Consider the following 23,233-nt stretch of genomic DNA (forward strand, 5'->3'; position numbering starts at 1 on the left):
CTGCACCGGTTGACTGATTCGATTTCGATCTTCCGATATTGTAGCAATATTTACGAACTTGGCAACATTCAGCTTAGACATGCTTTTGTGAGGTGTTATCGTGACGACAGCGAGCATGGGGGCACATATGCGTACATTCCATTACAAAACCTGGTTTTTCGATATCTTTTGACATATAGAGATTCTTTCCACAATACTCACTGCCATGATTGATTGCAGTTTGTAGACAATCACTTGCTCCCATAACAGTGCGTATTTGAAGCCCAGAGGTCCGACTTATGGAAATACCTGGAATACCGGTGAAAGGGGTTTTCAAAATTACCCTAAACACGTTTTAAAAGGTCAAAATTTCGTACCCTTTTCACTGTTAGAAAGCTAAATAATCACGCACCTTGAACTCGCGCCTGGTCTCGCGATATTTGAGCTTTCTAACCCTTCAGTGTAAGCACGGGTTGGTCATATGCCGTGATCGCCCGTGATTGACGGTTGTTAACCAGGGGGCTGGACGTTTTCCTCGTTTTTGCGATAATTGATAAATAAAACAACGATAATCTCATTTTAAGAAAAACACCCTTATCACGTTGGCAGTACCGGGAATGACACCCTATTTGTCTATTTTGACTGAAATGATAACCCTAAACGCGTAATGCGCGTTAACGTGCTTTTCTTTAAAAAAAACACCCTTTTAACGCGTTTTCTTCACAGACGTGCGTGCCAGATCATTCTTTAAGTCGGACAATTACTTTCCCCAAAATATGCTAATTCCACTTTAAGATGAATTATATTGTCTAGCATACACCTTCGCTAGCCGTTTATAACCTTATTGAAGTGTTCTTCATGAGGGCGCTTTACCACAGAAATGGTATGGTCTCAATGGCTTGCGTCTAAAAAATGTGTGGCTCGTTGTCTGTTTTTTTTTATTAGTTTGTTTAAGATCGTTCTGAATCATTTTCTCCTTCTAGCTCGTTGACTGCGAATGTACTCGGCACACGACAATTCTCGCTATTTGTATAATTGTTAGTAATCATAAAAAAGCTAATTATTCGGCGCACTAACGTTACATTTTATTACCCGTGTAGTTACCATGCTCTGAGTGATGTACGGTGACAATATGTGTGAATGGTTTGTCAAAGAAACTTAATTTGTGACATCGCCCTGATTGGAATCTGTTTCCTAAACCAGCTCAAAGGCAAGCAGCAAATCACGACAATGCCGAAACGACCATGTATTATTCAGTTTATGAGATCGAACAGACATCCCCCGTAATCAATTACTTCCTCCCACAACAACAAGAATTATAGATTTGAAGTACAAGTATGTAATAATTTATTTAATAATAATTAACATTATTTAAAACATGTTTTAATTGGTGGCGTTTATGTATCTATAATAGTTCGCTGAAAGAAAGAAAAAAAAACATAATATATAAACAGGTATCGATTCTGAGATATAAGACATCAGCCGTTTTCCATCTTCTCTCTGCGTTAGTGCGTCATTTAGTTAAGAGCGTTTTCGTCGAGTAACGGCGCTTTGCGGGGAGAATGTTGACAGTGTAGAACGGGCCGTCACAATGTGTGACGTATTTTTTTCAGTGGCTGCTTTACCGTACATATTTGCTTCGTAAAAAGAGTGTCTTGATCATGAAAACAGTATATTTTACTTATCAGCTATTATAGTATGGTCGACATGGAAAGCAGAATTTCAATGGGGAGAAATGCAGCTTAATAAAATATGGAACAGTAACAAAATCAAGAGAGCAACAAAACTCAAGTTGTACAAATCATTGGTGTTGTCAGTGCTGTTATATGGATCTGAAACCTGGAAGATGACAAAAGGCGACGAAAGAAAACTCAATACTTCTCAAACAAAGTGTTTAAGGAGGATAATGACGATAAAATGGCAAGACCATGTTAGGAATGAAGAACTGCTAACCAGGACTAGGATGGAGAAATTGAGCACTATAGTAATGAAGAGGAGATGGAAATTTATTGGACACACCTTAAGGGAGGTACCCACAAGTATCTGTAACACAGCATTGACATGGGCACCAGAAGGGAAAAGGAAATGGGGTAGACCCAAAACAACTTTGCGACGCACTGTAGAAAAGGAAAGAACCAAGGCTGGATGGAAGTCATGGGCGGAATTCAGAGTTGCAGCAGCTAATAGGACAGAATGGAGACGTTCGGTGGAGGCCCTATGTGCCACTAGGCATCTGGAGGATAGGTAACAGTTTGCGTGTTCAGTCGTGTTTTGTGTACCCCTGTAACGATGCGAAAACGAGGCTTGAACAGGCAAGTAGTCAGTAATGGGCACTGCCGCTGCGGGATTTGTCATGCGTATTACTAGTATTGTTTCGAGGTAGTTCATTTACGTCATTTATGATAAGTAGCGTGTAATACCCACTTAGCGTGGAATACGGAGTACGACTGCAGAGTTTTTCCAATGGTCGACGTCCGATTTGCTCAGTGGCAATAAGATTTCACTTGTTATCTCACTCATGGCCCGAGCTCTGCATAGGGAAATGTCACCCACGATATCTATATCCAATAAGGCAGAAGGTTTTAATCACATGACTCATTATACGCGTTTGTTCATATGATAACATGTCGTGATTCAGCAATAATAAAACAGTCAGGAACAATTATCGTATACTCAAGGTAGCACTCCAAATGTCAGCAAACCCTGAATCCCGAATTGATAGCGTTGGCGCATTTATCGTTTTTGCGCTTGTGCATAATAACTGACCTGAAGTTAATAAACCGGTAAGTCGAACAGGTTTCAAATAATCCAAACGCACAGAGTCGCTGTACACCGTTCATCCATGTTTCCAACCAACAGCACAAAAAAAAAGCCTCAAATAAAAGTGCCATCATCTTTCAAGTAACTCGTCAGCCTATGAAAATGTGCACACCATTCTGGCTAACCAGGAAAAAAAAATGCAATTTATTCTTGGCTATAGCTTAGCGTAATATTTTCATATTTTGGGGGGTATTTTGGGAGGAAGACGGTCACACTTACTCAGCGAAACATACACATTATCTTTTTTTCAGTTCATTTTGTCTGCAAAAATGTTCTGGTAATGCACGTTTATCAGCTGTATTATATAGTTCTCATGGCCTATCTCTTTATACACACCCACCCTCCCTCCAATGTCTTTGAAAATAACGACTCTTTCCGACTTTTACCAATAGCGACGCATAAAACACGTTTAAAGCACATTATTTGTTTGCATGTAATTCGAACACATGCTGCGTACCGGACCTATCACCTCCGTTTGAATAAGCGATTTTGATACGATTAAAAGAAAAAATCACGGAATATGGGGTCCACAGTTGTATCAGTTGTAGAGCGAACGGTACTGTAAAACGACAATTTGTCTTAGGTATTAAAGCGAGGTAGTCGTCGCGCAGCGCGTGTTCGAATTTCATGTAAATAAACAATGTATTTTACAAGCGTTGTGTTCGTCGCTATGAGTCCCATATCGAACAGGACGCGGCGCGACGACTGCCGCCCTTTAATCTTCTGCAAATTGTGCGAAAAAAATTTACTCACACGTAACATTGTTGCCAACAAGCATGCGAATGTTTAATAACACATGTCGCTCGCGAATGTCTGCGATAACATTGCTCATACTAAGTTGTTTTATTAACATAACGTATGCGTGTATATTTAATAACAACAACGCCGAACAAAGGCGTGATTTTATCTCGGAGTGCGAACGATCGCTTCTTGCCAACTAGTCGCTTCGCAAGCCCATGAAAACAATAGTGACGGCCTCTTCTCGGGGCGGAGGTTCTATTCTCCTTCCCAGAGTTCCTTGCGGTTAGATCACCGAAAGGATCCCTGCCACCACACACCACCATTTTTTGGTGAGACGCCACAAAACGTTCTCATTGGTAAACAAGTTTTCAAAATATGTTATCAATAGCTAATATTGATCTTTTCGTAAAAGCCAAAAAAAGGTAAACTATGCGTAGGAGATGGGCGGAGGTACGTCACATAACGTTAGTTCAATGTTGTTTGGATGTGTTTGTAGAGAATATGTGTGTATCACAAACATGCTTATTTTAGACAAGTCAAATAGACTAAAAATACAAAGAAAGGCACATCAAAGAGAGAATTAATATTGTATGCGAAAACTCTTTGTGCTTCAGCGTAAGCGAACCGCGGCGCGTGTAACAGCCCCCTTAAAACGTTACACGTTTTCCAAATAGTTAATGTAATCTGTCCTGGAAAATATGCTGTATCAAATTTATTCACAACAGACTTAGTTCATGCTGTTCATGTACAAAATCTTGTATCGCTCGGATGCAAAGAAACTATTCAATCATCAACCCTATTTCGAAAATATAATCCGGCGAAACCGTTAAATCATATTAGTTTATGATTTATTGCGCGTGCGTGTTTTGTTCTCTGGAAATTCTTCGGTCGAGTAAAGTAAAAAACATTGTATTAAACTGTGTACGTGCGTTAACCTACATTTGAACGCATCTTCGAACTTTCGATATCAGATACGAATCGCAAGAGACATCACATCAAAAGAAAATACCACAATTGCCTCGCCATATGTTCTCTAATACTTTAATACTTTTTGGTATTATGAATGTTATGAATTTATCTTAAAATTACTGTGGGAAATAGTTAAAGTATACGTCTAATGCAAAGCTTTATATATACTGTACTCAATGAAAGAGTAGATAGTACAGTTAATCAATTCGTATTCATTTGAAACAATATATAGCACATCACCTGCTATTCATTATGTAGTAGTGGTGTTTTTGTTCCACTGTGTCACCAAATTTCCGCGTTCTCCACTCTCTTTTGTTTACATTCAACACCGATACACTGTATAGCGCTTGACGGATAATAGCATCCGGTCACCGAAAGCAAACGGTGCACAATGTGAAGTATTTCTCTGATCATTTTGACTGTTATATCACTTATAATTTATTTATTAATAATAGGAGAAAAAAACGAGGATATCAGGATAATACGATGAACTATGCACTCAGGTAATTAGGAATCAGCTCAATCTCCGCTACGCGTTGACTAATAAGATCCCCATATTGACTTCCTGCATATTTTCTTGTAATCTTGTTTAACCACCAAACCAAGGTATCCGCATGCATGGCTGGCAACGGTTACAGTTTGGTTGTAAAAAGTACACAAATATGCATGTATTTTCTTTCTAAGAATCGATCGATACACAGCACAATGCAATTCCTTCTGCATCTCCTTTATTATTATTTTTTTAATTCTGACATATATAACGAGATCTCTCCTGACTGATTTTAGCCAAACTGCCAGAGAGCTCTTCAAATATTGTCATTATGAATGACAGGCACAGGTCAAAATCGCAAACATTAAAATTGGCTGCAACTAACGTTCAAGGAAACAGTTTTGGGCTAGTTTAGTTATCGTTTTACGAGCGGCAACTCGGTTCAAATTTATAATAAAACTGTAGAATGAATCGTTAATTTCATAGACACTCTACCGTACGATAACTGATATAATGTGTTATTTCTACTACTCAGCTTAGAGGCACTTTAACTGCCATGAGTTCCACCGCTCTGTGAAACTTGGTTGACTAAAAAACAAACCACGATCAACTGTTATCATTCCTTCAATGTTTCATCCACTGGAAGTTGAGAACACGTCGAATGAGACGTTCATGTTGTTTGGAATGCCTGACGTCGGAAACCCTACCCATGAAATCAAAATATACTAATATTATTTTTCCTAAGACTGTATTCAAGTTAAACCATGGTTTTGTGTGATTAATATAAATTTGATTATTTCTCGTATTTGTATAGTGATCATGGCAACATTAAGCTAAGATGAGAATATAAAATTCAGATAGTGTTGTTTTACATCCTCCAGTAAATCTATATTTCATTAATAACGTATTACAGTATAAGATACAATTACGTGTGAAATTATGAATAATACATACATGGTTTCATAAACTGTATAATTCGTGTATCATAACATTGTCCCCGTGTTTGTAATGTTAATAATTTAGTATTTAAGAGAAGCAAACGACCAGGTAAAAACAACAGAATTATAAAAAATAGTGCAGGCAAGATTATGTTTAGAGAATGTTCTTACATTGAGGAACAACAACTTTGTGTATATTGTGTTACTCTTCTTCTGTAATAGCTAGCTCTGGTTCACTCAGCCAGTCAGACTTCATGGTATGGGACAAAAAATGTGGTTTATGAAACATTTGAATCAACTCGCTGAAAAGATCCATTAAATTGCAATGACAAGTACTGACAGATATTAAAAACAAAAACAAAAACTAGTGGATGTTTATTTATTTTTTGGTAGGTAAAAGTGAGAGAAAAATATAACATGCAAAAAATTCTTTTTCGGGGAATTAAACTGCAAATATATTATTAGCTTAAGCTATGTAAACTATTGCGATGTATTATAGTGTGGAATTTGTTTTACTGAAAACATTCTGAATTATTCAATTGATTCAGTGTTGAACTGTAAAAGGTCGCATTAGTAATTGCATCCCAAATATAAAAAAAACGAATACAAAATTGTTGAAAATTGCAGTTATACCTTGAGATTTATAACTCTTGTTTTGTATACAATATTGTGACATGTAGCGATAATTGCTTTGTTAACCATTCTGTTAGAATCTGTTTTAGCAAACAAAACAATCGCATACTTTTACCAACGTTACAAAATAGCCGAAGTAAAACGTGCACCGCTCACCGTTTTCTGTTGCAAAGCAAGAAATATTGCCCACTAACAGACTTTTTTATTCAAATTGTAATTGAAAATAATGATTGTGCGTGGTGTTCCAAGTGATATAGGTCACTGCTCAATTTCAATTACGATTCTCCTTTGTGGTAGATGTTCACCAAATGTAGGATGTATTCGACTCGATGTATGGTACAATTACGCTGACACCGAGTAGTGTGTTATATATAAATCATAGCCACAGAATCTCATGGCTACAAATGTCGTCTTCCACACAACGCGCTCAATGACAAGTAGGCGGAACAAACTTCAACCAAATTCATTCTTCCCGATTTATTAAACTTCGGTGCATGTTTAAATTCAATTTAAACTATATCACCGAGTTCCTTTTTTCCTTTCATGTTTATAATGCTTATTTATTCCTATGACTACACAAAACGAGCACTGAGAGTGGCAAAACAAATAAACATGCTGTTCACTGGATGTGGACATTCATTTCATAAGAGAAATCAAATTATAGTCATTTCATGAAATAGTAGAAAATCATAGATATCCAATAACTACGAATTTAGTTTCTTGACACACAACATTCGAAAATGGTCATGCCGTATTAGACACTTTCCCCTTGTGGCAACAAATATCCCCCTGTAGACACCACAAGCTTGTATAAAATTTACTTATTCTTATTTCTGAATTACCTTAATATACGCCGACCATATAGTCACATGCGATGCCATTTACCTCTCCCTTCTACCAACACACACTAATGGTTTCTCTTTTCAATTATATTTTTGTTGTTCCTGTTTGAAAAGGGATTGTAATCGTTGTACACCAACGCTCTGTAATTGCAATTATATTCTAACTAGGTCATATTCAGTAGTGTTCTGAAGTTGTAATGTATGTTAACTAAAAATGTAGTATCACATTTGTACACAGATTTTGTTAAACGGAAACAAGTTTGATTGGAGGTAGTATTTCAGTGTGTCCTAGTCCATTTTTCATTAAATGTGTCAATGCTTTCATTAGTTTAACTGATATTAAGTTGATATAAAACTGACAATGTCAGCCAAAATATCAACGCAGTTAATTTAAATGCAACCCCTCTATGTATTGAAAACATGACCGTAAATGTCGCTTACATACAATTATATTGTAATTGTAGTCATGGCCAAAAATGACTTAAGGCTATATGTGTACACATGGTGAGACTCTTATTTTAAAAGTGCGGCTTAGAATATTCCATTGGGAAAATTATCTTCAAAACGGAACATATGGTGTCCATTCATACATGTCAGTGCAAATACGAGCTGACTAATTATAGATCTAATATCACGTACGTTATTGTTCAGGCAATGATTGTATGTTGCAATTAGTCACATTTCCTTCCTTGACGACAATAGAGGTTAACATCTGGACAGCACATCAAATAATTGGACGTACTGATGATGGTACGCATGTTTAAATGCTCGTCAGAGCTTTGATAGCAGCGACTTTCAAAGCGATTGATATTGTGTTGGCCAGCACACAACGCCACTTAACAAAATTTACACGCATACGACGGCTAGATGGGATGAATGTTTACGTTTCAAAAGCACCAATTTTAAAATCCAATATTTATATATAAACGAGCAAATACGAAAAATTCACAATACATTTGACAAATTAAATGAGGCTCCATTTGCATTACAGCCGTAGGAGTTAACCTAGGCAACAAAAGCTGACGCCAACATTGCCAACGTCGCCGCTCGTTCGACATTTGCTTGCTATAAGTCACCTGCCGACAATGGCATTGAACATGTAATTGTATTAGATGAATTTATTGTTTATGCTTTACAAAAAGCCTTAAAATCTAAAAAAAAAAAAAATTATCAAATGTTCAATGTTTTCCTATACCATGCTTATGCTACATTTCTGCATATATTTTTCTAAGAACAAGAATGATAATTTTCATATACAAGTTTAGATTGACAAAACATGACATGTCGACAAAATATTGATTTTCCATAGAACAGTTGGTGCTTCTGTGCAAACTGATTTCTTACTTTTCTCCCACAATGAATATAAATTGACTATATTGCTAATCTTAAATTATGTAGTTTAGTCGAAGTATATACAAGGCATTTGTTGTAAATGGCTCAAGCCTATAGTGTGTATATTGTGTTGTTTATTCCTACAAAGGTCCAATGAAAATTACTTTCTTGTATATTGGCCTACCCTCTTTAAATAAAGTGTTAAATTAAATTAAAACATTTGACGTGTCGAAAAACAACTGTACAGATGTCAGCATCCTTTGTTTTGTGTTTTTGTCATGTTATCTCAAACCGTGCAAATGGTAGTGTGCATAGAATCATGGGAAGAAACGGTGAGCATTATGATAACTGTCATAAAGATGACTGATAGATAGGTCATACTTGTTTTCAACTCTGGAAGGTCAGTGGAATCTACCAGGTGTGCTTGCGATTTACATAACAAAGGGTGTTTACAACTTTGGGAGTAGAATAGGAATTTACCAGGTGTGCTGTTATTTGAATGAAAAAGGATGTTTATGATCTACTGAGTTGCCTACGTGACACAGCTGCTAGCAAGATCACATTCTGATTAGCTTATGTGGAAACCCAGGTGGTGACACTGAATCATGCCTATAAATTGAACAGACTCAGGAAATTTGGGATCCTTCATTTCAACGTGGTATCCAGTGTGCAACCATCATTCTGTGAGACTTGCATGAACTGCTCTGCAATCTCCTGCTTCCAGCGGTGCCCGCCAGAATACCAGCGTTCCTCTGCAGGCAAGACTCCTGTATTTCTTCGTAGTTGTGTCGCGGAAGCCATTGACTGTCGTCCATTAATACATCCTGGAACTGTGAGTTATCACCAATGCACACTTCCCTAAGCAATCCCCTAATTTAGTGATTTATTCATTGTATTTTCTGTGCTTTATTTCTTGTAATTATTTTGAGATGTATTAAAGCCAGGAGCTTTAACTCGCCATTTTGTTGTATATGTATTTCATTTCCAGTACTATTGTCTAGTCTACCCCTTACTAGCCTTACTCTTACTCCGTTGACTCCGGATCCAATTGTCAGTTTATGAAAAAGGGATGATTTCAATATTTACATTTGGAACACTTTATGATGGCTTTTAATATTCAAAAGTTTGTAGCACATGAGTTTGTAGAAAAAATGGAAGAGTTTTGTTTCTATTTGTAAATTGTTTTTATCCATTGTTGCCTCTGTCTTTTTACAACAGTATTTATGATCTATGCACACCCTGCTAAGAGTTCGATATATTTAATTTTAATGAGTTAATTTTTATATCACATAGATATACTCATTAAGTATGAGAACAAAAGTTATCCGAACAAGTTGAAAGTAAAAATCAAATGTTGACTAGGTTATGTTTGTATTTATGCTTGTATCATGGCAGGTCGATCTAATTAAGCAGTTTAATACCTTTCCATACTTTGCCATACAAATCCCGGCAATCTGATTGGTAAACAGATTGACCATTTGAAATCATGACTAACACAAAATGAGCTACCAATAATAATCATTATTATGAACAATTACATGTAAATTGAAATATTTCTGGTTGTTTCAGGTATTCGGCTATAACACGCGTGTGATAAAAAGCCGCGTATATGCGAGACCTCAATTCAATTCTCCCAACGTCAACTTCTTCGCGCAAACTAATTTGATCACTTAGTGGCTAGTGGCGATTCGCCAATGATTGTGAAACAGTAATGGTAAATGGTAATGCTCTTACCAATGAACCCCTAAACCATGAATATATCGATGACTCCAAAAATAACTATATTTCCTAATATTAATGGCGTAAACTTTCATACCTCAGTTTTCCCGCACGGGAACCGGTCACGCAAATGAGCCAAAAGGCTTCCAGGTCTTGTATACGCGCTTACAAATTACAGTACTTATATTAGTTTTTACGTCTGGAAGCCGTGATGCGTCATTTGATGCGGACCTAATAATATAAGGCTCATACTGCACTGGTTTAGTAAATCTGATATTGTCACTTGTGATATACCTTTTACATATGTTATAGTGCACGCATTTTTAAATTGAATTATTAATATTACTATTATGTACTATATTGAACACATTTGTTTTTGAGATTTTACGAACGGGAAAACATTTTCCAATAAATCAATCATATTTGTATTTTATAAACCCAACAGTTACTATACAATGTGCAGGCTGAAATATATAAGTAAAAACATCTCGATGGAGTGTTATTGATTACAACGTAGTACAGTAACTTTCGTAATTCGCCTGATACTAGTCGTATTGAATGAATAAAAACAACGAAATACAACTATTGATCTTCATAGTTCGCTGCTAATTCGCTTTCAGCTGCAAATAAACCAGCGGCTTAGGACTCTGAGCTCATGATTTGTAATGAAAAAAAAAAACTAAGTCTAGCGTTATAACAAAGAAAGTAGGACTTGCCTTTGTTGCTGAAAATTAATAGAAAACATAGATATCCATTATTACCAATACATTATAATCGCTTTACAATACGTAATTAGTCTAACTAATGAATCCCGCGTTTTCATTCGATTAGATATTAAATATTAATTTGCATGTTTGTTTTATTTTACCGTGGGCATATTGAAGAATGGAGCCTCTCTTATGCATGTGCAGAGCGACACGTGATTTGTTGATTCACGACCTATTATAAATTAGCCGTGTACCAAGAAGATTCACTTTCATAGACAAGACGACAGTACTAGCCTGTGTTTTTATCCGTTGTCTAATACCAAAAGGTAGGTTTTTTAAGTTTCGTTTCCAATAATAATGGTTGATGTTAGTAGTGACGATAATCATTAATGTACAGTTAGCCACTTACCTAGTATAACAAAACAATGTTTGTTCGAGAAATGTGTAAACCATGTTGATACGAACGCTGCGATTAATACACATTCAAAATAAAGCAGTAATTGATCACATCTTCAAACCTGTTTAAAACATTAGTTCTGTAAAATATGATGCAGTCGAAACAGGGACATTTAATTTGTTTTCATTTATGTATTATGTAGCATGAAAGTATTTATTGCAATTAGTATGGTTATGTTGATGTATTAAATGTATTTATTTTGTATGTCTTATTTTTTATAAACAACAAAAATAAAATGAAATAGAAAATATCACCATGTTCATTGTGTTCAAGGCTGTGTTTGAAATCAATTTATATGACACATTACCACAGTCACTCTAATACTATTTGTTCTGTTTATTCACGCTTGTCAATGTATGAGTATTATTATGATTAACGGTATTATTTTGAAATCTACGTTGGACTCCTACGATCACAAATCTGCTTGAGACGCAGTTAAATTGAGATGACTTGAATTAACATTTGTAAGAGTTTTTGGTATTCGACAGCACAGTTATCACTTTGCTTGTTTTCAAATATAGGTTCATGACATATTTGTTTTCATTTTCAAAAAAACGACAATACTCGCAGGACATTGTAAAAAATCTGAAAAATGCAATTACAATTATAAGTTACGTCGTAGACATGAAAATCGGATGACTGGGCACATTCGACTATAATTGTTATTACACACTCAATGGATTTCAACGAAAAGAGTCAAAAACACACTTTACAACGACACAGAATAGGTTTTTAACACGCGCGGAATTGTATTTATACAATTCCTTTTCAAAATACAAAAAGGGAAGAAGATTAAATCTGAGTACATGCAAGTTCATTAGTAATGCCTGGCCAAATATCATTTGAACGATTATTTGGACTTAAATTCATTATAATGTTTATGAGTTACAAATAAAAGATTTCATTTCTTGGTGAAATTTATTTTTAGTTTACAAACTTATGAATTCAGGGCATTTCATGACATCTATTTTTTTAACCTCATATTTAAAATTAGTAAAACAGGTAAACATTTTATGTCGTCATTTGTCTTCATATGTAACTCATTACGTAATACCCATCTATATATTAACTTTGCAATTTGATTCATGTATGACCAAATTATTATTGTAAAACAAATTACATACATATAAGCAATGTATGTTTTAACGTGTAAATATAATAATGAGGCCTATATGTATTTCCTATGTTTACGTTTACAGACAGAGACTTTTGATTGCCTATTGGTGCTAAACTAAGTCCACCAGCAACAGACACTGATCGAAGTTATGGAAATAAATTCATCTTTTCCACTACTAGACTGTGGTACACAAGCACTACACAACTCCTCACGAACTGGCAATGTTGATGTCGTTTATCCAGATGTGTACAACAAGTCAGTAAATGGAAGTGGTTGGTCTGTGTTAGAAGATCTTTCTGGTGGATCTCCGTTGGAATTCTGTCAAGTCATGGCATATAAAAAGCAGTTTTTTTACGGCGCAGCAATTTTAATTTCTTTTGGGCTTTTACTTAATCTGTCATTCATGGTAGTGGTGTTAAGAGTGCCTTCGATGCGCACTACAACCAATTCGTTTTTAATTAATCTCGGCATTAATGATTGCATTATTTGTGTGCTATCCGCTTTCTTTCTCATCTGTGACTTTCTGTACTCTCAGCAATGTTTTCTATTTGCCAGCTATTCCAACTGGTGCATCTTTTTCACTCCTTTACAAATCGCTATTTGGTCCAGTGTAATGACCGTGACCGTGGTGAGCATTGAGAGATACATGGCCATATGTAAACCACTGTATTATAAAGTAAAAGCACTGGGTAAAAAATCTCGCATTCTCTCTTTGATATTTGGAACTTGGGTTATGGGAACAATTGCCATTATACCTTCCCAAATAAAAGAGTGTACCCCTTACTATTACGACAAAATGGTCAATATAGTTTTCAGATTGATTAGCATTGCGATATTTTCTGGTTCGATGTCAATTGTATCATTCATGTATATCAGAATCGTAAAAGGGATGAACAAGGTGTCGAATGTACAACATTCTCGAAGAGATGAATACAGAAAACAAGTAGTGCGAGTTTAATAACTTCCATCATTTATTTTATTTGCATTTTAGCGAGGATTGTCAATGATGTATTTTACTTGATAAATGCACTTTATCCAGAGCTAGTGACCAAGCAGTTCGTCATGTGTACAAACTGGTTCACATACCATTTTTTATTTCTCAATTCATCAATCAACCCAATCATTTACAATGCAGCTAGTCAACGGTACCGGCAAGCTTTCAGAGACACGTTTCTTTGTTACACCTGTGTTGCAGAAGCCAAATCGCAAATTGCTAGTAATCACGGTGATAGTACGGCGTCGCAGACTGTCGAATCAAATGTAGATATCGGTAGTGATGATACAAACTATGTGTTACCGAACTGCAAAGATGTTCGCGATAACGCAGGCGTCGTATCGCCGCTTCATGTTGATGTGGAGTCTATGATTTAAACCATACATTTCACATTTCGAACAAAACTAACTTGAGTCAGATTGTATTAGAGATTTCGATATGATTCGCATAACCCACAGTTAACTTTAATAGCTACCAACAATATATTACACTATGTATTTTGTAGAAAGGCGGATGCGTTTTAACATGCACATACATCTTCTGCATGTGTTCAATGCCTTTCTCATTTACTGTATGAGCCATTATGTCAAACAGACGCAATATTACTCACCACTGATACTCACTGTACAATTCTTGCGGGTTATGATGCAGTCACAGTTTGCTTATTGACACTGAGTATTGCCATTCTATGTTTTTTTACACGACATGGCTCATACATTGTGTGGGAAAACAAATTTGAGTTTAAGAATTTATATTATAATATGATAAGGGAAATCATTTATGTGTTACGACATTATAATACACTGTTTTTCATCTATTTTACTGGTCAATTTGAACACTCTCTCCTACCATATGATTCTATTGTAACTATTGACCATTTTAATTGTTTTTTCTTGTGAAACTATATTAACGATTAGTTAATTAGTTGGATATTCTTATACAAAATTGTATTTTAGTTGTGTTACTATGAAATTTATTTAATTCTGTTGGTACTATGTAGTGAAATATACATTGAAATAATTTAAATGCATTATATCATAAATGTATTAACATTTGATTAGTAATATTAAATATGTATTATTTAACCTGATTGTAATTTTCATAATTCTACTTTTTTTATTTGTGCACAGAATGTGTTTAACCTCTAAACGTTATTGGTCGTATTAATATAATCACACCAGACGCTATGCTAACATTAACAAGTGAATATGTAAAGTTTTAGAAACAAAATGTACTGTGGATAATCAACATGGCTCGAATAATGAAAGTGAGTGAGTGCGGTTTAGGAACTTACAGGTATGCGGCAAGGTTCTTTAATCTATATTGTCGTTCTATTCAAGAAAACTGGCATGTCCTCCTACCGACAACCTTGCGTAACATAATAACATAATTATTGAATAATAATGTAAATTCTGAGATAATATCGCCTAGAGACCTAGACTTAATAGACACACGAGTAAGTCACAAGTCTAGAACAAACACGTGATATATCGACCAGAAATATAATTTCTTTCTGTGAACTTTTGTTATTACTTCATGTATTCTTCATAACTCCCGAAGTGCATTGCACAACAAAGTGGAACGCAACGTGATAATACTCTTTGGTTTGTTATGTTACAAGTACGTATAGTCGATTATTTGTTATGATAAATTTGTGATTATACCTGTTGCTCTCCAGGAGATCAATACATCATATCAGCGTCTCCATTTGCGCGGACATAACAATAATCTAACAAATGACTGCGGCTTACACAATAGTTTCTCAGCGTTTTCTCAATAGATCATTTCTAATTTAAGAACAGATCAGACAACTGCAACATTTCATGTTTTATGTGGCGGTGAAAAGTTCTGTTCTGCTTTCTTTATCATCACTATTCATACTCATTCGATAATAGGAGATTTCGTAATTTTGAAAATGTATTATCACTAAAATAGACCAAAAATAGTTGGTCTTCCTAGGATACCTGTCAGTAGCTTTGTATCTGTCAGACAGTACGCTGCGCGTCGATCGATACTTCCGCTGTACTGTCTTCGTGCATACTTTGAGGTATTCTCATAATATTATCAGTATTTTGCAAGTAGTTCAAATACGCGGTATTATCTTATACGGTCAAATGGTTATAACAACATAGCTCAATTGACGTTGTTTTGTTTTGCTTTCTAAGGGAGATGCTGTTTTGCTTACTTTAGATTTATGGCAACAGATTGGTGCTAATATAGTCGCTAATATGTGTATTCTCGTTATGTGCACATTCAACATTGTTCACAAATTTAACATATATAATGATAATCATAATTTCATCTATGGATATTTAACATTCGCTAGTTTAAGCTCTAGCAACAATAACGATTGCGCGTCAGAAGTACGCTCAATGTGCATTCGCCCCTCGATCATAGGTCTCGGTCATCTACTTTTATCGCAGGCCCACATTCACGAGGCACATTATGTAATGATATGATAAAGAGGCCATTCACGACTAACAACAAAGATAACGGATGATTCTCCGCGATGTAGGTTTCAATATTTCTTCTCGCACCGTGCCCTTGATATAATATCAGCCCTACATAGAATATACCAAACATAAAAAAATAATCGCATATAAGCGCACCAACGCTTTAATAATATCCCTCAATTCCTGATCATACTACATTTATCTATCATAAACTTTCTTAAAAATGAAACTCTCCGTGTGCATACATGCGCCATTAAATTGACATCTTTAGTTGTCTTTGTCGATGTGTACGAGTGTTGCATCAAAGTACTTACGACTAGTAATTCAATATATACGGAACAGATTAAATTAATGTTGTCGGAAGCGATTGTTAGCTTGAGTCAGATCCACAGATTGATTGAACATGTGTACAATACTCAAACATCCTTGATGTAAATGCCCTCAAGAATAATCGACTGCTTTATGATTATTTTGTGTAACTGATATTGTCATTTTGTGTGTATTAGAGGCTACGGCATAGACAATGGTTTCTTGTGACAATGAAATAGATCCTTCAATAACAAGTGTTTTTTATATTGTATTACGATACCATGCGCTATCAATTACTGAAATTGGAAGGTTATTATCGTGAGATTAATAATATGTGTGGTATGGTTATCGAGCGATATTATTGAGTACAGTGACAAAGAGAAAACACAAATTATGTTTGAATCAACACTTTTCTCCACATTTTCACGGCACCGTTCAAACAACCGGTATGCTTTTAACGACATAAAGTCACCTAAGCTATAGTACATAATATCGTGGACCATTCCATGTGATGATGTGATGTGAGAAACCATGATAATATATGTTTCAGTTTTTACATTCATCGCGACAGTAATCCGCTGGGCAATGTTACAATTCCGTTCCACTGTACGTCTAGCAGTATTGCTTATCAGTTAATCAAGCTAAAATAAAATATGCAACAATGTATCCATATCGAAAGACTAAGAGGCGCCACAATTCCTCGACAGCCTGTTACATTCAATTATCATTTCAGGGACAGCCAACTGGTCGAATGCTTAGCACGTCCAGCAAAAAAAAGCATTTAGAGCAGAAATGAAACCAGCTTGTTGAAGACATTTTATGAATCCACAAACTGTCGCAAATGTACACTCAACCCATGCCAACAACCCAACACAACCCAACCAACATTGCCAGCGAATTATTTCAATCTGCGATGACGGTAAACAATGAATGTAATTAGTGTTACTATAACAATAATGGGTTACATTACATATACAGGTCTACAGTCAATACGAAAGTTAATAACTTGTTTCTTGCAACAAAACACTACGTGAAAAATGAATTTACAAATTGAGATTGTAAATTGTGAGCGCGTATTCCCGACCATTCTAGCTCATTTGTATAACCGATTGCCAAGCATGAACGCCGATTACCATTAGTTTACCGCATTTCGATTAAGAAGATATAGAATATAGTTATTTTCGACTCTCTACTATATAATCCCCGCTAGACAATGTTGAAACCAATTGTATGTGTGCGGAGAAGGCAATTACATTGTGGTATCAGATAAAGGAGACTATATATCACACATTCATTTAGACAGCATCCAAAACTAACAGACATATTCCAATTAATGATATTCTTGATAATAATTTAAGAAATTGTGTGTAAAACCACCGTTATATTATATAGTGGCTTATTCTGCGATAATCAGTCATAAGGTCAAAAGTCCATTTTGCCTATCGGGATTTTGTATGGAGAAAATTATTACACCGAACTGACATGATATATGCGATACAATATTATAACCTAACATTCCAAATATAGTGCAGTAGATTTCACTATTCAATATTCTCTTCCACAAACTGTTACCTTTTTGGGGGGTTGAGTACTCTGGCTCGAACGTTGCCGTCTTATTGTTGAATATGTACAGTTGTTGAACAGGGTCATAAAAAATGGTTGATGCACAACCATACTTAAATAGTGTAGACTTTATAACTACAGTAGTGAACTAATATTCATTTCCGGTCTCAATATGAACATTTATTTTCAAAATGTTCACTTTACCTATGTGAGATGCATGTCGTGGATATTTATTATAATATTGTCATTATAATATAACAAATCAAGGGATACGGTACAGGCGATCTACTCATATGCCGTATACAAATAAATAGGTGAAGCCATTTCACCTACAAATTATTGAATTAAATATTTCAGTTATGTTTAACAGGTGCTTGATTCAATACACAGCAAAGCACAAACACTGATAATCTGCAAGGTGTAAAATCTCAAAACAGTTTTTATAGACACCAGTCCCTGCATCCTAATATACACCGGCGTATTGCCCCATACAGAGTTGCATTCTGTCCGAGTTATATTCCTATCACTTGCACTCACTCGAAGGTATCATTCAATTACACTGTCCAGGACGATCAAGCAACAATAAAAATGAAGAATTATTTAACAAACACACAAAACAAACAAGCAAAACAAAACCCTGTGAACTTTCGTTTCTGAGAGAGATTCCTTAGCTTGTGAACTTTGTTATTTTAAACGATAAATATAGCAGTAGCTATAGGTCAAATGTATCAAAAAATAAATTAGAATATTTGCAATACCGAAATTATCTCTTTGCTATGTGAAAGTCAAAGTACGTGTGACATAAGATCTGTGATTGAGCCTAGTCCCATCACCATGTATAACCTCTAATATTTCATGCCCGATATGCTTTTTATTGGCACCATCTTGGGCAGCAGTCAGTAGATGCCAACTGCATGACTACACTTGCACTTACAGAATTGGTGTCATATTTGATGAGAGTTGGACAATCTCTATCAAGATTCAGTCCTTCCGGCAAACCACCCACGTTCGTCGCACCAACTGCATCACAGTCTTAGGGATGGCACTATTTGGACAACTAGCACTTTCTTTTTATTAACTAAGCCCTCAGTGTGAATTCTGCCATTCTTGTTTATGGTGGTCATGTTCCATCACCTCCGAACTGGTGACAAACACGTGCAAACGCCAGGCAGTTTACGATGGTAACTGCGAGTCAGTGGTAGTTGTTTGTGGTTTAACGATTTATGTCGACGTGGTAGTTGTCAGGGTGGGTTAAATACCCCTACCCCAATCCCACTGGCGGTTGTTAACTTCCTAACTCGTCCAAATTTGGCAAGACAGTTTTTCTGCTTTTGTCTAAATGTGAACATGTCTTACGTTCAACCAGGGATTTACCAAGACTTTGGGTATAGTAGCTTGACGCATTACGGAAGTCTGCAAATCTCATGTTTTCTCGTGTCTTGACACTGGTGTTCTGTCAAAACACAATCATTTCAGAGGTATAATAATGCTCGCGTAAGAGCAAACATGTCAGCGCTTCAAACACAACATGTAATCCAGTCTGTCTAGTAATACTCGAGTTGCACCATAAGTTGTCTTGCGATCACAAATTTTATAATTTCAGGTCTTTTAGACATTTTAGAACCTGAATTTACTAGATCGATAAATAACACTGGGAAATCCGAACGATACTAACTATTATTACAGATGAATTACACTATAGTTAGAATTGTAACCATAGTATATGTAACCGTCTAATTCAATACAGGTATATGCATATAGAAGCAGAGACGAGAATGTACACCAGCCAATCTTACATACACAACGCCATGCATGAACTATGAGAAGCTATAGTTCATTATGTACAACATCATATATGCTAAGTATGGTTCTTGTCTTTATCAGCATTGCCTTCCCCTGCAATAAACATGTCTATTGCGTTAATTGGCCTACAACACCCAGACAATCATCTGACTGGGAAGTCCAGTATGCCATTAAGAGCGGCATTTGTATTTATACCTCGTGACCATGACAGTCAATCAGATTCGAGTATTAAACGTATAGACATTTTCCAGTTATATACCTTCCTCCCAAATGTACCTGATTTACGCTAATAACTTGTCTGGGGAACGCGATACACGGCAATATTCATGACACAATTAGTTCGCCGGGGTTGTTTCCACTATTTGACTATCTTATTGGAGTGAAAAATAGAATTTTGTAGCGGTTTTGCGCGATTTTTAAGCGCGCTCATCTATGCGTTTTGAGACATTCGATCTGCAATTGTGCAGTTCGTCTCTCACATGAATCTGACAGTCGTGATCTTTGCCGTGACATGGCACCGTTTTGTTTGATATTCTGTGTGTTTTGTTATTTACAGTTTACGTACAGTGCATTTGTGGAAAGAGAATGGCGTTGAAATAAGCGGACATTCAAGCAGTGTGCAGTCCGTGTGCAGCTCAGAACGCTGTGTGTCATCTAGCTGCACACAGGGTGGCGCGGGGTGTGTTTGTAAAAAATAATACTTCATCAGGCTGAAGCTACTGAAACTAGGTTTATCAACGCATATTATGGCTTATTTCCACTTATTTTTTAACAGGTCCTTGATGAATGAGCTGTACTATATCGATTTCACTTATATAAATTTATAATTGAAACTTGTGTCTTACAATTTGACGTCAAGATGTCGATTGTTTGCGACGAGAGTGATGCAGTGAAACATTTGCAAAGACGTGTAGTAGCGGTCACGACGTTATCCTATCCATGTTTATTAAATAGTTGATATTGCTCTTTCACATCGTCGAGAAATACCAATTAACATAAAATATTAATTTAGAAATTAATGCTTTATGTGTTCCGTGAAGCCATGCATGCACTATTATTTGTTCATTCCGGAAACGGGTAATGAATTCTCAAATGAGTGCTTCGTTGTGTCAAAATAGTCGGACAATTTACAGGTGCTTTTTTCGTGGCTGATAACCATGCTGGTGACGTTATAGACGCACCTTGTTCAAACTGATGTCACGTCCTTCAGCACGTGTTATGTGCACTGTTGCAATGTAATAAATCACTTCCACTTCAATTAGCTAATACAAATCATGTGATGAAATATAATGCGTTTATCAATTAATTGTAAATTTGACGTATGATGGCGAGCAAGTTTGTATCTTGTGCATTTCCAGAAATGCACTAGTGTGGCGTTAAGCCCACCGGCACACTGTTCAACTGAACTCAATGGACCCATCTCAAGAAGAGGTGGGTATTGGATCGTCATATATCGACACTTCGCTGGCGTGTCTTTAATTTGGTTTGTGTGCTATTGCGTCTACATCCTGTCCAACTCTCCAAACATCGAATACGAGTTTACCTGTCGTCCTCAGTTAGCCAATGCTTCATTGTTGGACTAAAGTTTTTTCGTGTTGATACAGGCATTAATTGTTGCGTTTACCGGAACCTGATTCCTCACTAGTTCGACAGACAACTAATTCTAAACTTTCTTCAACTTGAATGACTTGTTTTTGTTGTATTTCGTTGTAAGGCGGAGGACGTAAGGTACACCAAATATTAACATTACAACCAAGTGGGCCACGAACCACAACTACCGCTTCCCCGAAAGTAACACTGGAAATGAATTGACATAAACAGTTAACGCGCTGATTGTTATGAGCATTCTGCGACTGATTCGGTGACTGCTACCTAGAAAAAGTTCCTATCATCTAAGTACATATAATTCTAGTGCATTTCCACTAATTCGTGTATTCAAATCGCCGATGAATATCTCATGTTACAGTAAGACATTCTACGGGGGCCAATCCAATTTTATTTGTTTTGACGCAAAACGCACCAGTGGTTGAGAAGAGACGTACATGTAGAGAGACCAGATACATGTTTGTCGTGCGTTTGTAACAATGTGGTACTGTAACTGGTCGCCTATATGTAAATGACAAGTATTGTGCTATTTCAATCCGTAACTGTTTATAATTTAATTGCTTCATTAATTACATGAATGTATCGAGTTACATAGTTTAAATTACATGAAAGTTTGTTATGCGATACTACGAATTTTTAATAATGTTATTGTACAGAGCTCAAACAACCCCCTGACTACCTGATATGCATCAAACAGTCAAATATATATAGACAAAACTCGTTCAAACTCGTAATTTATGTACCTGTCATGTTTGCATCATGCTGGAATTTTAACACCACACTGCGAAAACGGAAGCAGGCGTGGGAACCCACGCCGACTCAAATTTCTTTGTTCCTGCATTACAATTTGTCCACGTAGTGTGAATTCAGCAGGTGTGAACTGACTTCTCGCCAACGCTTAAATGGGGAGGGGGGAAAGGGAATGTGGTGGACGTTGGGACGTCATACCAGGTACAGGTCTTGACGGATTGTTACGATAACCTAGCAAGGGGTGTCTCACGTGTCTTAATATTAAAGAACATCGAAGCTCAACTCCAGAAACTGACTGTGTCTGACTACCCTAACCCATTTAAAAATAAAATCTAATATTCTTTATATTGCCGTGATTCATGAACAGTCTCGGTGGCGCCTAATACTCGCATAATAAAGTAAAAATAACTTATCTAATGTAGATTGTTTCACAAAAGTCCAAAAAACACAATCGACAAATATACCATATATATATAATTTATATATACTATAAATCGAAATTAATAGTAATTGTCCATTAATAGTAATTGAACATTCTTTCGTTTTTAGGCAGAACAATTCTGTAGCAAGTAAAATCATTTGTACTAAATTTGTTCATACATGAGTTGTTGAACACACTACATAGTTTGTAATTTCATTGGTGATTCTTTCAGCCACATTTCAAGACAAAAATGAAATGCGAAAATATAAAGAATAGTTATCTTTTTTGTATAAATGGTAATCATGAAAATTATTATTTGGTGTGCATATTTAATACTATGAGATTATTCGAGGATACCGAAAAGTATGCACGAAGACAGTACAGCGAGAGTGTCGGCCAACGTGCAGTCAGTTATTATTTTATATTATTTCCTCACAAGGATAAATCAAGCGGGATATTTTCATAATTGCGCCCTCAAACGAAATATTTCTACACATAGCGCATATTAAGAATACACATAACAAACCTTTGACATTATACCCCACTTATGGTACAGACGACTCCATTTTTGCGCTGTATATTTATATTTGC

The 23,233-nt window shown here is 36.0% G+C and overlaps 1 protein-coding gene across 1 annotated transcript; it reads left to right on the forward strand.

Annotated features, from left to right (window-relative positions):
- Positions 1–1,714: 1,714 nt before the first annotated feature.
- On the forward strand, positions 1,715–2,227 carry LOC146735504 (uncharacterized). Its single transcript, XM_085505882.1, has one exon. It carries the CDS (start codon positions 1,715–1,717, stop codon positions 2,225–2,227), a length of 513 nt encoding a protein of 170 aa, XP_085362008.1.
- Positions 2,228–23,233: the final 21,006 nt, after the last annotated feature.

Source organism: Saccoglossus kowalevskii, chromosome 12, assembly GCF_978046115.1.
Source record: "Saccoglossus kowalevskii chromosome 12, keSacKowa6.1, whole genome shotgun sequence".
Taxonomy (NCBI): domain Eukaryota; kingdom Metazoa; phylum Hemichordata; class Enteropneusta; family Harrimaniidae; genus Saccoglossus; species Saccoglossus kowalevskii.

Coding starts and splice junctions, on each gene's coding strand:
- LOC146735504 (XM_085505882.1), top strand. CDS start 1,715: ATGCAGCTTAATAAAATATGGAACAGTAACAAAATCAAGAGAGCAACA.